The sequence below is a fragment of the Bos mutus genome, chromosome 16, assembly GCF_027580195.1.
Source record: "Bos mutus isolate GX-2022 chromosome 16, NWIPB_WYAK_1.1, whole genome shotgun sequence".
Taxonomy (NCBI): domain Eukaryota; kingdom Metazoa; phylum Chordata; class Mammalia; order Artiodactyla; family Bovidae; genus Bos; species Bos mutus.
In genome coordinates this window covers 24,468,438-24,485,462 of record NC_091632.1, presented here as the reverse complement: position 1 = coordinate 24,485,462, position 17,025 = coordinate 24,468,438, and the positions used below count along the sequence as shown (strand labels likewise).

General features: G+C 37.1%; 1 protein-coding gene across 4 annotated transcripts in view; it reads right to left on the bottom strand.

Moving 5' to 3' along the window:
* The window catches only part of ACBD6 (acyl-CoA binding domain containing 6), a 203,217-nt gene that overhangs the window by 128,429 nt on the left and 57,763 nt on the right, over positions 1 to 17,025 (bottom strand). For all 4 annotated transcript variants that reach the window (XM_070384839.1, XM_070384840.1, XM_070384841.1 and 1 more), the window contains exon 4: positions 8,333 to 8,415. In XM_070384839.1, the coding sequence (XP_070240940.1) occupies positions 8,333 to 8,415 (83 nt within the window). The remainder of the gene's footprint in view (positions 1 to 8,332; positions 8,416 to 17,025) is intronic.

Genomic DNA, 17,025 nt, shown 5'->3' with positions numbered 1-17,025 from the left:
CTTTAATATATCTGTAATTTAACAGAAGAAAACATTTATTTATATTATCTATAATACATATGACTTTTATTATAATAGACATAGTACATCCATAACTAATGTGTCTTTATACTTGTGAGTGTGCGCGCGCGCGCGCACACACACACACACACACACTAAACTTTGTAAGACTTAAGACTAAGTGCCTAGCATTTCAAAGGTACTACATATGGATAAGGATATAAGAAAGAGAGGAGGAAAAGATTAGAAGAAGGAAGAGACAGAAAAAGAACAAAGTGGGGGAAAGGATGAGGGGGAAGGAAAAAGAAAGAAAAGAGGTGGAGAGGAAGAGAAGATGATGGTTTTAGCTGATGAATGACCTCTTGTTCAGAAAGGGCTGTTGATCTGCAAACAGGTGGACTTGCCTATATGCTTGGTTGGCATCATGACACTGAGCACACAGGAGCTAAATAAAGCACTAAGAAAAGGGTGAATATGAGAGCCAGGAGACTCTTACAACAGTTACTGTTTATGTCAAGACCTGCTCGTCCCAAGGGACCCATTTTCACATAATCTATAATTATCTCTTCGCTTTAATCGCCTTGTCATTCCTGAGGCTCTCATGGGCACTGGAAGAGGAAAAGCTCATTAACTAAACCTTTTCTCCTCTCTCCAGCCACCCATGGCTTTTAATTGCTTGGTGTGTTATTATCTAGGAGTGCAACTGGGATCATTTTCATAAGAAAGGGAGGTAGAGAGGAGGAAGGGAGCCATGAGTCCCTGAGGTATGCACCACAGACAAACCTTTGCTTTCTCAATTATTTATGCCAGCTGAGGTTTTACAGGCTGAATAAATCCATAACTCAAGTTCATTCTGAGCAATCACATTCTCAAGGGAGAGTTGCCCACTTGCCTATACACACTTGTGTAGTCCTCAAAGAATAAGCAGAATGTAACAAGACATATGTCATTCAATTTATCACCTATCACCAAAGTGTTAACACAATGTTGATCCTAGGCAACACAGTGAAATAGGGAAGAGTTTCACTACTAACTATCAGGAGAATCTTTTTGGTGCTAACAGCAGTGATATCCGTGGTACAGTATTATCCCAGAGTGACGTAGCCTACTGAAAGCATAAAAATTCAAATACTCAACTTTTTAAGTACAAAATATGTGTAATGCATACTCTGGATGCTTCAGAGTCTTAAACAGATTTGTTAAAAGCTGATAACAATGTGAAGCTTTGAATAAATAACTACATGGAATTTCATACTATTTGGTTTTATAAATCACTTATAATAAAACCATATATGCTGTAGCTTTTTCTCCAATCACATCTCTTTCAGTAAAATTTTAGAGTACAATTTATGTATAAGTGACTGGCTTTTACATTAGTTTTATTCCAGTTCATATTTTCACCAGAAACAAAATTAAAGCATAAAATTAGCACCTTTATTCTAGTTTAAAAAAAAAAAAAAATATATATATATATACACACACACACACACACAGTCTACCACTTTAGAATCAGGTCTAGAGAACAACTAATGAAAAAATATTTCTAAAATATTTTCAGAATCTATTATAGTTTAAAAATTTTAACTTTATAAGTCAATGATGAAAGCATCTCTTTAGAATTCTACAGGCTTTTGTGTCTGACCACCGCAGTGACCTCTGGTATTTTCTGCCAAAACAGTTCATTTGTCTCACAGAACAACTAATCAATTCCAGAGCCCATCAATCATTTCAGTTGTATACTGGTCTGGTCTTGCTTAGAGAAGGTCCAGATGGCTGCCTATGTAAGTGGGATTAATAAAATTCTGACAGATTACGTAGCATCAAACTACAGAATATAACAAGGAAGATCAAATCGTATTGCAGGGTGGGTTGGATATTGTACACGTTTCATTTGTTGTATTTTTAAATCATGCCCTAATTTCTCACTTTATGTGCCAACTTCTAGGTAGAACCCTCTCAGTTATACAAGTCACTGAAAGTGATTACTTGTTAGTGAGTCAATATATGCATTGCAGAAGCATCTGACTCTTTGCAAAGCCTTATACTTATTAACCAGAGCTTTTTCTGCCAGTCTGCAGTTTAAATGAAACACAACTGATCTCAAGACTAGAGTAACCGTGAGTCACAAGACCTGTTACTCTCTTGTTTCTATAGTTCCAAACACAGATCTCTCCCTTCCTGGTTTGTCATTTTCTTCTGCAAAAGCAAATGACCTGTACCTAACTCCACAGTTAGGTCCTGACGTGTGTTTTTGGCTCCTGCCATCAGTCCTGTGCCCTGGATCTCTCCTGGGGGGACTCTATGTTCATAACAATATTAATAAAACTAATAGTTACAAAGTAACCTATTTTGTGCCACATGCTATTCTAGGATGCCCTGTATAAATATTCATATAATCCACAAAAATGCCATATGAGAAAGGTAGTATAATCATCCCCATTTTAGAGATAAATAACTTGTCCAAGGTCACAGAGCTAAAAAGAGATGGAACCAGCATTTGAATTCCAGCAATTTGGTTCCATAACTTTTTGTACTTAATTAGCCTCACCTTATATCCCCTCCATTATACCACAGAACAATGAACTAGCTTCAGAATGAGAAACTGGTTTCAGGGCTGTGGAATATTAACACAGAGATCTGTACCTATGACATTATATTGTCATTTTCTGTGACAGAGTGGAAATAAAGGTCAGAACCAAAACAGGCAGGGAGCAAGCTCAGAACTGGCCCCAGTGGCCCTTGGCTCAGAAACATTTATAATAAAACTAAAATGGGCCCTTAACTTATCACCTACAATGCATTTTTGTCAGGAAACTGCCACAACATTGGAGACCAAGCCTTAGTAAATGGATTCATTAGGTAATGATTTTCCTAATCTTCAAAAATGTGGGGAAAAATTAGAAGTTTATATATTAAAGTACTCAAAAACACATTCAAAATACATTTTAATGTTCCTTTAAAAAACCAATGGTCCAAAAGAAAAAAAACAATGGTTCTATAGAAGAAAGCTTTTCCTTTCATGCAAGATTATCATTTGATGTTTCTAAAACTATAAAAGGACTCCTCCTGTCACTTTTACCTCAGTTGAACATAATTCTGCCAAGAAACCAATTAATCTCAATTAAAGAACAATTTTCTCTTGGAAAAATAAAACACCAGATAATAAATTTCACCAAAGTATAAGCAAAATTTGACTCTATAAACTTCAACAAGTAGCCTGTTTTTATTGTTGCAACTGCATTGTTTTTAATTTAGAGGCTAGTTACTTTTCAATATTGTGGTTTTTGCCATACATTGACACGAATCTGCCATGAGTGTACATGTGTCCCCCATCCTGAACCTCCTCCCACCTCCCTCCCCATCCCATCCCTCAGGGTTGTCCCAGTGCACTGGCTTTGAGTGCCCTGTTTCATGTATTGAACTTGGACTGGTGGTCTATTTCACATATGGTAATATACATGTTTCAATGCTATTCTCTCAAATCATCCCACCCTTGCCTTCTCCCACAGAGTCCAAAAGTCTGTTCTTTATATCTGTGTCTCTTTTGCTGTCTCGTATATAGGGTCATCGTTACCATCTTTCAAAATCCATATATATGTGTTAATATACTGTATTGGTGTTTTTCTTTCTGACTTACTTCACTCTGTATAACAGGCTCCAGTTTCATTCACCTCATTAGAACTGATTCAAATGTGTTCTTTTTAATAGCTGAGTAATATTCCATTGTGTATATGTACCACAGCTTTCTTATCCATTTGTCTGCTGATGGACATCTAGGTTGCTCCCATGGCCTGGCTATTATAAACAGTGCTGCAATGAACACTGGGGTACACGTGTCTCTTTCAATTCTTGTTTCCTTGATGTGTATGCCTAGCAGTGGGATTGCTGGGTCATATGGCAGTTCTGTTTCCAGTTTTTTAAGGAATCTCCACACTGCTCTCCATAGTGGCTGTGACTAGTTTGCATTCCCACCAACAGTGTAAGACAAAGATGTCATAAAAAAAGAAAACTACAGGTCATCATCACTGGTGAACACAGATGCAAAAATCCTCAACAAAATTCTAGCAAACAGAATCCAACAACATATTAAAAAGATCATACATCATGACCAAGTGGGCTTTATCCCAGGGATGCAAGGATTCTTCAATATTCGCAAATCAATGTGATAGATCACATTAACAAATTGAAAGATAAAAACTATACGATTATCTCAATCGATGCAGAGAAAGCCTTTGACAAAATTCAACATCCATTTATGATAAAAACCCTCCAAAAATCAGGCATAGAAGGAACATACCTCAACATAATAAAAGCCATATATGATAAACCCACAGCAAACATTATCCTCAGTGGCAAAAAATTGAAAGCATATCCCCTAAAGTCAGGAATAAGATGAGGATGCCCATTCTCACCATTCCTATTCAACATAGTTTTAGAAGTTTTAGCCACAGCAATCAGAGAAGAAAAAGAAAGAAAAGGAATCCAGATTGGAAAAGAAGAAGTAAAACCCTAACTGTTTGCAGATGACATGATCCTCTACATAGAAAATCCTGAAGACACTACCAGAAAATTACTAGAGCTAATCAATGAATATACTAAAGTTACCGGATATAAAATTAATACACAGAAATCCCTTGCATTCCTATACGCTAACAATGAGAAAACAGAAATAAAATCAAGGAAGCAATGCCATTCACCATTGTGATGAAAAGAATAAAACACTTAGGAATAAGTCTACCTAAAGAAACAAAAGACCTACATATAGAAAACTACAAAACACTGACGAAGGAAATCAAAGAAATTCTTATACTGAACAAACAATAGAGACTACTCTAGTCCTTTAATGGAGTAACCCAATGTTTTAGTATATAGTAGTTTTTATCATAATCTACTTTGTTATACTGGAATTCTGTTACATTATAGGATAAATTCTCTAAAATCAGAATATGACTAGTTTCTGTGATTTCTGATCTGCTGTAGTTGTAACAAAATTACTGTTTATAATTAAAAGGAAGGCTTTCGACGGCTCTCTCACACTCATATTCCTTACTGTTTCGTATCTTAACAATATGTTCCAGAATACAAAGATTTAAGTCCTATCATAAAAAGACTAATACTTAGATAACAATGAAATAAGGCCAGACTAAAACTTTTGCCAATAACAGAGGTTCATACTTCACTCAATTAATCAGTAAAGTTTATTAAACATACTCACATGTAGATGCCAAAAATACCAAAAACTATTCAAAAATGAAGAAGCTAAGCAGCACAAATACCCACAATGTTTTGTCTCATTTAGACTCATATAATAGATGTGTGCTGAGTTGAATTAAAATTTCTACTTTTTGAAAATAAAGCTACATTATTTTATCATTGCTTCTCATGATCAAAATTCTAAATACTGACTTAAATCTAAGAGTCACTTCTGTAGGAATTAGGTAGAGGATAGGCAGGTAGGTTAACTTTTCCAGTTCAGTTTAACTCTATCTTAGGAATATGGCACCCCACTCCAGTACTCTTGCCTAGAAAATCCCATGGACGGAGGAGCCTGGTAGGCTGTAGTCCATGGGGTTGCGAAGAGTCGGGACACGACTGAGCAACTTCACTTTCACTTTTCACTTTCATGCATTGGAGAAGGAAATGGCAACCCACTCCAGTGTTCTTGCCTGGAGAATCCCAGGGACGGGGAGTCTGGTGGGCTACCATCTATGGGGTCGCACAGAGTCGGACATGACTGAAGCGACTTAGCAGCAGTAGCAGCAGCAGGAATATTCTAATTACCCATATATCTACTCTCACATCAATGGGAGTACATTTGATTGCTTTCTGTTCTGCAGAGCTACTGTGATCAGTCATGTCACTAGATATTATGAAAGAAACTGTATTCAATGTGTCATTTTGAAAAATACTAGAGCCTGGGAGCCCTTAAGGAAGTCAGTATACAAAATAAAAATCACTATTTATAGATAAGTGATTGATATTATTAGAAAGTTAAATATAGTGATTAAAAAAAAAAGTTTAGAAACGATATCCATTTTATTATCTGACTAGGAAAGTGGCCTGTACATTTCTTTAGAAGAAGAGGTGAGGATGGGCATGTCACAGGAAACCAAACCAGCAGCTCTGCGCTTTATGATGGGTGCGAGTACAGTCACCAAACTCTCAGCTCTGCGGGGGAAGTAGCTGTGGATACCTCCCAAGCTCTGGACACTTTTACTCTGTACCTACTAAGTTCTTGGAACTTCCCCAGTTACTGAGAATACCCAGATGGATAAAAGACTATGTGCGCTCTCCGAAGACTAAAAGTCCAGCAGAAAGGATAAATTTTTTAAAAGTATAATCCAATGCAGCAAAATGTCATAAATGTTACAACAAAGGCGTGAACAAAAGACTATGCTCACACAGAGAAAGAATGACTAACCATCCCTCCTAGAAAAATGACTCTTCAGGATTTACTGACTTAATTTGAACATTTAATAAACTTTGATTAGTAGGGTTAAGGTTATAATATGCCATTTTTTTAGAAGCTCTAAGTATAGAATATACAAATTAAGAACCCCCAAAACATGTTCTGAATCTATAAGGGTTAAGGGAAAGAAGGCGTTAAACTCTGAAAATGTTTTCTTCAACTGTGCTTCTTCAAAGTTGTAGGGGCTTCTCAGTGTCCTCAGAGTACCGCAAAGGAATCATGGTAGAAAATATACTCCAGGTCAGTAGCGTTCTTAAAAGGTTATCTTTATCCCCCTCAAATCTCCATCAGGCTTCCACTATCTCATCCCAAATAAACATTTAGTCTAAGTAAAAACAACGTGCTTGCTATGCAAATACATTCAAGACAGGACCCCTAGTTTTGAATCTGGTCATTAACCAGAACTATGAGCATTTAAAGTTTTTGATTCATAGGGGTATCAATAGCTTTCCTTCTACCTGGGAATTCTTATCGTTACTTCTTTATGTGGTGAATAATGTCAACAGCTCTTTTGAAAGAGTGAAGCATAAAATTTTGGTACAATTTCCTCTTCATTCTCTGAAGATAGATATTTCCCTTCAATTTAGGCAAACCCAATTTCCACGTGAAAATTACAGCTCATTTATTTCATGTTAATAAGTAGGAAAAGTAAAGTTCAGATAATGCAGAAAGGGTAAGAGCATCAGAAGTTCCAATTTTGTGTTTTTGCTTATAAAGCAGCAATCTTAGAAGGATATGTCACCTGCTTTAAGGCAGGACCAAATCCTTTTCCTGATTTATACAGTGTTTAAAGAAAATGATTGTCCAAGAAATTTCCTACACAACATATAAAATTTGAAACCTTGGTTAAATAATACAAAATGGCCTTTAAAAATGTTTAAATCTTGGTAAAAAATACACAGCATAAATGTATCATCTTTACCGTCTCTAAGTGTTCAGCTTAGTAGTGTTAAGCGTATTGACATGGTTGTGCAACCAGTGTCCAGAGGTTTATCTTGTAAAACTAAAACTCTACACCCATTTAATAAACAACTCCACATTTTTGACACCCTCCAGCTCCTGACAACCATGATTCTATGAATTTGACCACTCTTGACACCTCATATAGTGGAATCATACAGTATTCATCCTTTTGTGACTGGCTTATTTCACTCAGCACAGTGACCTCAAGGTTCATCCACGTTCTAGCATGTGTCAGATTTTCCTTCCTTTTTAAGGCTGAATCATATTGCATTATCTGTAATACCACATTTTATGTATCCATTCATCATCAATGGACAATTAGGTGCCTTCTTCCTTTTGCTATTGTGAACAGTGCTGCTATGAACATGGGTATGCAAATGTATCTTTGAAATTCAGTTTTCAATTCTTGTGGCTACAGAACCAGAAATAATTGCTGGATCATATGGTAATTTTTTGTTTAATTTTCTGAGGAGCCTCCCTACTGGTCTCCATAGTGTGCCATTTTACACTCCAAAATGATTTTTAACTTAAAACTAGAGTAAATAAACTACAAAAATTAAAGCATTCAAAAGAAATAATGATATTTTGAGGAAAACTAATATGAACAACAACCAAAATCCATAGCTTTAGATTTGAGACACAAAACCTTGCCCTATGAGCTACTTCTGTGGGAGAAAGGTTATTGTTTGACACTGATTCAGACACAGATTTTTTAAAAGACACACATAAAAATTTACTTCCTGCCATTTATTATCCTTCTAGAGATAACACCAAATCAGTTTCATGTTAAGAAAAAGTTCTTCAAATGAAAGTTTTAAGGATTAAATGAACACACACACATATATGCACATACACATATATGTACATACTCCTGTTATTAAAGACAAGAAGAGAATTTACCTGATGATTTCTTCGTGATACAGAGAACTAACAACTGGCCCACCAAAACCCATATTTGCTTCTTTTCCTTTCTTCTCTGGTGACTGTAGCGGAGAGAAGGGGAGAGAGGTAGAAAAAAGACACATGAATTAAAGCAGTGTGCATTTACAGCAGTTACAAAATAATACTCTGCTAAGGAACACTAAGTATTTGATGATCCACCATTTGTCCAAGTCCCTAAGGGACAATTTTAGGGTGGCATCACAAGGCAAGAGGACGCTCAGGTCATCACACCAGCAGAACGAATACCCTCTAGCAAGCTAAGGTTATTCCACTGCTGCCTTCTGGAGCCACCTAAAAGCCATTCCCCTAGCTGATTATGTTAGCTATTTCCACTATAAAAAACACAGGCATTCAGTGTGGAAAAATGAAAACAAATATGGAATATAAATACCAGACCTGAATGTGATCGGGAAAATCATATCTAAATTAACAAAATGAAAGTTCCCAAATAAGAAACTAAGCTGGAATAAAAGTTAAAATTTAACCATAAAAAATAAAGAAAATATTTTTAGGTGGCAAGAAAGGAGAGCAGAAAGAAGGCTGAGATCTTAAAAAAAAAGTAAATGTATGGAAACACTTTCCAAAATCAAGTTTTAGTAGGCTCTGTTCCTCTGTGTTCTCAAAAAGCAGAAAGTTAAGATAAACTTAAAAATAAGACTCTTCCAAAACATGTATAAAGAAAGCTGAGTGCAGAGGAATTGATGCTTTTGAACTGTGGTGCTGGAGAAGACTCTTGAGAGTCCCTTGGACTGCAAGGAGACCCAACCTGTCCATCCTAAAGGAGACCAGTCCTGGGTGTTCATTGGAAGGACTGATGCTGAAGCTGAAATGCCAATATTTTGGCCACCTGATGCGGAGAGCTGACTCATTTGAAAAGACCCTGATGCTGGGAAAGATTGAGGGCAGAAGAGAAGGGGACGACAGAGGATGAGATGGCTGGATGGCATCACTGACTCGATGGACATGATTTGGATGGACTCCGGGAGTTGGTAATGGACAGGGAGGCCTGGCGTGCTGCGGTTCATGGGGTGGCAAAGAGTTGGACACGACTGAGCGACTGAACTGAACTGAACTGAAAACATGTATGTGGAAGCAGTGAACTTGGATGTTGTAATATTATTGTCTGAAAGATCAAACTACAACCTGTTCAAAAGCCCATATCTCTTGCAATACTTACAGGTTTTAGGCAGGACACCTAACAAAAATTAAAACTCTGAACAAAAGTATCATCTTAGAGTTAAAATTAAATACTTTTATTATTTGACTATAAAAATAGTTTCGCCTCTGAAAAATATAGACAGTTACCCTATACATGTCCCCCCGGCCCTGTCCTTACTTTAAAGAAGGGGTTTTGCTTTATTGCTGTTACTTTTTTATGTGTTTGTTTCTTTTGGTCTGTGAATCACAGCACTGAGAAAAAGATCCTGGAAGCAGTGTATTCTGTCAGTTCCTAACATCATTAGGGGAACTAAAGTTTTAAGAAATGATGGAAATTGTTGAGATGAAAGTGTCAGTTATCAACTTAGGACAGAAACAAAAGTATAGTATCATAAACAACAACTACCATCATGATTAAATAATAAAGTATATAAAGTACAATAGCCTGATGCTGGCAAAAAAAAGAAGCACAAAGCAAATTCTAGTTCCCTCTCTTCTCTAAGGATCATTTTTGGAGAATAAATGCTGCAAAGAATTTTCAGGATAGAGAATGTTTTCCCTTATACTAAAACAGTATAATCCAAAGGGAGAATTTATTTAATCCAATTACATTCTAAATACATACTCTGTTAGAAGAATGAAGTTGAAACATAAACTTAGATGCTTGCTAAATGAATAACAAAATTGGAAATGAGAAAATTGGATACCAAAGGAAAAAGAGACAGAATTAAGTATAGAGTGTAATTTAACATGTCTGTTCTGTAAAAGACACTGTTCAGTTCAGTCGCTCAGTCGTGTCCAACTCTTTGTGACCCCATGAACCGCAGCACACCAGGCCTCCCTATCCATCACCAACTCCCGGAGTTCACCCAAACCCATGTCCATTGAGTTGGTGATGCCATCCAACCATCTCATCCTCTGTCGTCCCCTTCTCCTGCCCTCAATCTTTCCCAGCATCAGGGTCTTTTCAAATGAGTCAGCTCTTTGCATCAGGTGGCCAAAATATTGGAGTTTCAGCTTCAACATCAGTCCTTCCAATGAACAGCCAGGACTGATCTCCTTTAGGATGGACTGGTTGGATGTCTTTGCAGTCCAAGGGACTCTCAAGAGTCTTCTCCAACACCACAGTTCAAAAGCATCAATTCTTCAGCATTCAGCTTTCTTCACAGTCCAACTCTCACATCCATACATGACTACTGGAAAAACATAGCCTTGAATAGACAGACCTTTGTTGACAAAGGAATGTCTCTGCTTTTCAATATGCTGTCTAGGTTGGTCATAACTTTCCTTCTAAGGAGTAAGTGTCTTTTAATTTCATGGCTGCAATCACCATCTGTAGTGATTTTGGAGGCCAGAAAAATAAGGTCAGCCACTGTTTCCCCATCTATTTGCCATGAAGTGAAGGGACTGGATGCCATGATCTTAGTTTTCTGAATGTAGAGCTTTAAGCCAACTTTCTCACTCTCCACTTTCACTTTCATCAAGAGGCTCTTTAGTTCTTCACTTTCTGCCATAAGGATGTGTCATCTGCATATCTGAGGTTATTGATATTTCTCCTGGCAATCTTGATTCCAGCTTGTTTTCATGATGTACTCTGCATATAAGTTAAATAAGCAGGGTGACAATATACAGCCTTGATGTACTCCTTTTCCTATTTGGAACCAGTCTGTTGTTCCATGTCCAATTCTAACTGTTGCTTCCTGACCTGCACACAGATTTCTCAAGAGGCAGGTCAGGTGGTCTGGTATTCCCATCTCTTTCATGATCTTACATACAGAATACCTTAAACATACTCCCTCCCCCAAAAAACCTGTTAGATGTAATGAATGAATCCAGAAAAGTTGCAGGGTACAAACTAAACACACCAAAATCGTGTCATATCTGAGACAAAAAAATTGAAAAGTTTTCTAATATTAAAAAGTGATGAGTGCTATAGAAAAAAAATTAGTTTGGGGAAGATAGTTAGAATTTTAAATAAGATGGTCTGGGAAGGTCTCACTGAGAAGGTCATTTCAATAAAGACATAAAGGAAGTAAACAAGTGAGTCCTGCAGTTATCTAGCAGAAACTGTTGCAGGAATAGGGAACAGCTATTGCAAAGCCCCTGTGGTGAAGGTATGCTTAAAATGTTAGAGAACTTAGGTGTTTATGTCCTTTGCTGCTGCTGCTAAGTCTCTTCAGTCATGTCCAACTCTGTGCGACCCCATAGACGGCAGCCCACCAGGCTCCCCTGTCCTTGGGATTCTCCAGGCAAGAACACTGGAGTGGGTTGCCATTTCCTTCTCCAATGCATGAAAGTGAAAAGTGAAAGTGAAGTCGCTCAGTCGTGTCTGACTCTTAGCGACCCCATGGACTGCAGCCTACCAGGCTCCTCCGTCCATGGGATTTTCCAGGCAAGAGTACTGGAGTGGGGTGCCATTGCCTTCTCCGTATGTCCTTTGCTAGAGGTAATTAATGTATTTTAGGGGCAAGACTAGAAGCAAAAACACACAGTTGTTCACAGTACAATCACAGTTTTTATCTGTGTCATTCACTGAAACTCTTAATGCAGGCAAATTAGAATAGATACCCATGGTTTGCTTGGCAATTATTTGCTGTGAAAATACATACTAGTAATTAGGGATTATATAGTATTGGAAAAGGATCAGTATATTTCTTTTTTTTTTAATTTTATTTTATTTTTAAACTTTACATAATTGTATTAGTATATTTCTTTTTTACATAGTTAATAGCCTTTACTTTTTAGAATAGTTTTAGGTTTAAAGAAAAATAAGCAGCAGGTACAGAGAGTTCCCATATACCTCTCTCCCCAACTTTCCCCTATTATTAACATCTTACATTAGTGTAGTACATTTGTTATGAAAGATGGGTCAATTTTAATACATTGTTATCAGTTAAAATAAAAAAATAAGTTAAATAAAAAGTTAAAATAATAAGGGGCTTTCCCTTGTGCTCTTCTGGTAAAGAATTCGCCTGCAGTGTGGGAGACCTAGGTTTGATCCCTCGGTTGGGAAGATTCCCTGGAGGAGGAAATGACAACCCACTCCAGTATTCTGGCCTGGAGAATTCCATGGACTGTAGAGTCCATGGGGTCACAAAGAGTTGGACACAACTGAATGACTTTCACTTCATTAGTTAAAATCCATAGTTTACATTAGAGCTCACTTACTGTTGTATATGGGTCTGACAAATGTATAATGACATGCATCTACATTACAATATCACTCAGAATAGTTTCATTGCCATAAAATTCCTATGCTCCAGTTATTCATCCCTCTCTCCCTCTGAAGCCTTGGCAGTTACTGATCTTTTTACTGTCCTCATAGTTTTACCTTTTCTAGAACATCATATCATTGCAATCACATAGTATGTAATCTTTTCTTTCACCTGGCAATATGCATTTTAAGTTCTTTCATGTCTTTTCATGGTTTGATAGCCCATTTCTTCAAACAACAATTCTAGTTTTTGAAAAACATAAAAACAAGTTACCCTTTTAACCATTTTTATGTATAAAGTTCAACAGTGTTAACTATATTCTCCTCTGTGTGAAAACACAAGATTTTTCTCCAATCTTCACCATAAGAATGTGGTGGGCCCTGGGGGTCAAAAACCCGTGAAACTGGAGCGGGGCGGGCTAGCACCTCCTAAGCCTGAGGCCCTGGAAGTTTTTAGCTTTTGAGCTTGTCCACACTCAGCCTACAACAATTCATCAATCACCATTTAAGGGTTCATACCAATTTATGGTTCAAACAGCTTTTGTTCCTAACAAGCAGGTCGTGTGTGATTCTATGTATTCACCTGTCAACATTTGGGGAGTGGAACTTTGCTCTGTGAGCTCAAATCTCAGATGAATCTAAGAAAGTCTATGATTTGCAGTTGGTCATATTTTTGTTGTTGTTGAAGACAGGAAAGATGATTTCCAAGCTCTTCAAATGTCAGAGCTGAAACTCAAAGTTCAATTATCTTCTGAAGAAATTTTAAAATGAAAAAATGTTTCTATCTGATATGCTTTTCCTTTTGCCTGTGGAAGTTCCTTTATTTTAGTGCATGTCAATCAGCAATGAATTATCTCTGCTTTTATTTGTCTCAAAAGTCTTTATTTTTTCTTCTTTTTTGTATTGACATGAGATTCACGTAACATAAAGTAAGCCATTTAAAAATATACAATTGAGGACTTCCCTGGTGGTACAGTGGATAAGAATCCAGCTGCCAATGCAGGGGACACGGGTTCGATCCCTGGTCCAGGAAGATTCCACATGCCACAGGAGAGCTAAACCCGTGCATCACAGCTACTGAGCCTGTGTGCCTAACTACTGAAGTCCATGTGCCTAAAGCCTGTGCTCAGCACTAGAGAGCAACGAGAAGCCACCACAATGTGAAGTCCACGCACTGCAACTCAGAGTAGCCCCTACTTGCTGCACCTAGAGAAAGCCCACACAAACAACAAGGGCCCAGTGTGGCCAAAAATAAATGCAATCTTTAAAATATATACAATTTTGTGGCATTTAGTATAATGCATTCACCATGTTGTGCAACATCACCTCTATTTAGTTTCAAAACATTTCCAGTTGAGCCTATTAGGCAATCACTTTCATTCATCTTCCTCCGAACCCTGGCAACCACCAATCAGCTTCATTGACCCACTCTGGATACTTCATGTAAATAGAATCACACAATATGTGATCTTTTGTGCCTGGCTTCTTTAATTCAGCATAATGTTTTTGTTTTTTTTATTTTTAAACTTTACAAATTGTATTAGTTTTGCCAAATATCAAAATGAATCTGCCACAGGTATACATGTGTTCCCCATCCTGAACCCTCCTCCCTTAATGTTTTTGATGCTCATCTACATTAGAGCATGTATCAATATTTTATTCCTTTCTATGGCTGACTCTAATGTATATATATATTTTCTATATCCATTTATCAGTTGATGGACATTTGGATTACTTGTACCTTTTGGCTATTATGGTGCTATGAACATTTGTGTACAACTATTTCAGTATCCGTTTTCAGTTCTTTTGGGTTCATACATAGGAGCCAAATTGCTGAGCCCTCCAGAGCAAAGAATTACTTGGCCCTAAATGTCAGTAAGGCTAAAAAGCTCTGGTTTATGATTTCATCAAATGTCTAAAATTTTCAACCATTACTTATTACATTTTTTTTTCTGTCTTCTCTTTCTCACTCTTTCTCTTTATGGAATTCCAATTATATTTGTATTTGTTCAGTCTTTTTATGCTCTGTTCTTCATTTTTATGTTTCATTTCCTGCATCTTCATGTCCACTGATCTGTTCTTATACAATGTCTAATTGGCTATTAAGTCTTTCCAATGTATTTTTCATTCAAATATTAATCCTCATCTCTAAAAGATTCATTTGGGTCTTTTTGTATCTTCCGTATCTCTCTCCATTGTGTTCATGTTTCCTCTATTTTCTTGAATATATAGACTATATTTGTAACTGCTGTTTTTCATCTCTATCTTTTCTGTGTCTGCTTTCACTGACAGGCTTTTCTCCTGCTTATGGATATTTTCCTTCTACTTTTGCATGCTTGAAAGACTTTTAATGTAAGATAGGTATTGTAAATTCTGCACTCTTGTTTGCTAGATTCTGTTGTGTTGCTTTAAATTCTGTTAGACTTTGTGTGGGCATTAATTCAGTTACATGGAATCAATTTGATCCTTTCAAGTTTCTTTTTTTTTTTTTACATGATAAACACACGAAATCCTGTTCTGTTTCTGTATACTCACAATGAACAATCCAAAAAAGAAAGCAAGAAATTCGTTTACAATAGTGTCTTTAAATATTTCACCTTCAGTGTATTTCCTATATATTTGTAGCTAGTGGTTAATTGATTGATTTTTGGTATATACACTTATTAGGTTAATAAATTTCCTGATATTCCAATGATTATGAATATTTTTCTCACCAGTTACTGAATTCCTCACTTTCTTTTCTTACATTTTTTGAGACAAGTATGTGATACTTCCCCCTTTATTCTGTTACAAGATAAATTACAATCTTGTATTCCTGGAACAAACTGATTGTGGTACATTTTTACATGAAACTGGATTTCATTTGCTAATATTTTGTTTAGAATTTTGTTTCTGTATTCATGTAAGAGATCGGCCTATGCTTCTTTGCTATAATGTCTTCATCAGGGTTTGGTATGAGAGTTATTCTGCTTTAGAGAACAAGTTGGAAAATGTTTTATTATCTGGAAGTATTTGTGTAAGATTATTTGTTTCCTTCTTGTTGTTGTTGTTTAGTCACTATGTTGTGTCCAACTCTTTTGGGACCCCATGGACTGTAGCTTGCCAGGTTCCTCTGTCCATGGGATTTCCCAGGCAAGAGTACTGGAGTGGGTTGCCGTTCCCTTCTCCATCAAGTTTCATTTTTAAGCTTCATTAAGGCAAGGGACAGAGAAGGCAATGGCACCCCACTCCAGCACTCTTGCCTGGAAAATCCCATGGACGGAGGAGCCTGGTGGGCTGCAGTCCATGGGGTCGCTAAGAGTCAGACACGACTGAGCAACTTCACTTTCCCTTTTCATTTTCATGCATTGGAGAAGGAAATGGCAACCCACTCCAGTATTCTTGCCTAGAGAACCCCAGGGATGGGGGAGCCTGGTAGCTGCCGTCTATGGGGTCGCACAGAGTTGGACACAACTGAAGCGACTTAGCAGCAGCAGAGTTGGACATGACTGAAGCGACTTAGCAGCAGCAGCAGCAAGGCAAGGGAAGAGCAGCCTTTAATCTAGAGCTTAATTTAGCCCTAGCACTGAAATGAAATCCTTCAGAGACCTCTATCATATGCCCCATATATTACATTTTCTTTCTACTCTGACCAATAAGAAACAGAAGAGTCTCAGGTATATGTCAAATCCAGGAATTGTTCAGCTTGCTGCTTTCTTGTACTTCATTCTCCAGCCTGTTAGTTTCCTCTCACATATATACAGATTAGTATTCAGCCAGAGTGACCCCTCTGTAGATCTCTGGAACTCTCCCTTTCCATGTGAGAACATCTTCTCTAGTATTGGGCCCTGTATATTCATTACTGCTCAAGTTTGCAAGGTGGCCAACCTCTTCTGGATCCCCGCTCCCTGCAATGAAATTGCTTCCAAACAATAAGGTGAGGAAATTGTAGGCCTTACTTTCTCTCCTCTCCTAAGTTTCACACTACTTTCAGTGCAATGTCTGAAAATCGTTATTTCGACTATTGTGTCTTATTTTCTTCCTGTTTTAGACAAAAGGGTAAATCTTGTCCCTATTACACCACCATGCCCAAAAGCAGAAGTCCCCAAAACATTAAAGAACAGTGTAATATTCCATGAAGTAATGTACCATAATTTACTTAACCATTATCTGAAAACTGTCTATTTAGATATTTTCACTTTTTCATTGATAAACAAAGGTATAATGAATACCTTTGTACATAAAGCATAATATAGTTTTAATTAAAATCTTTAGGGGAAAAAACTGATTCTATAAATAT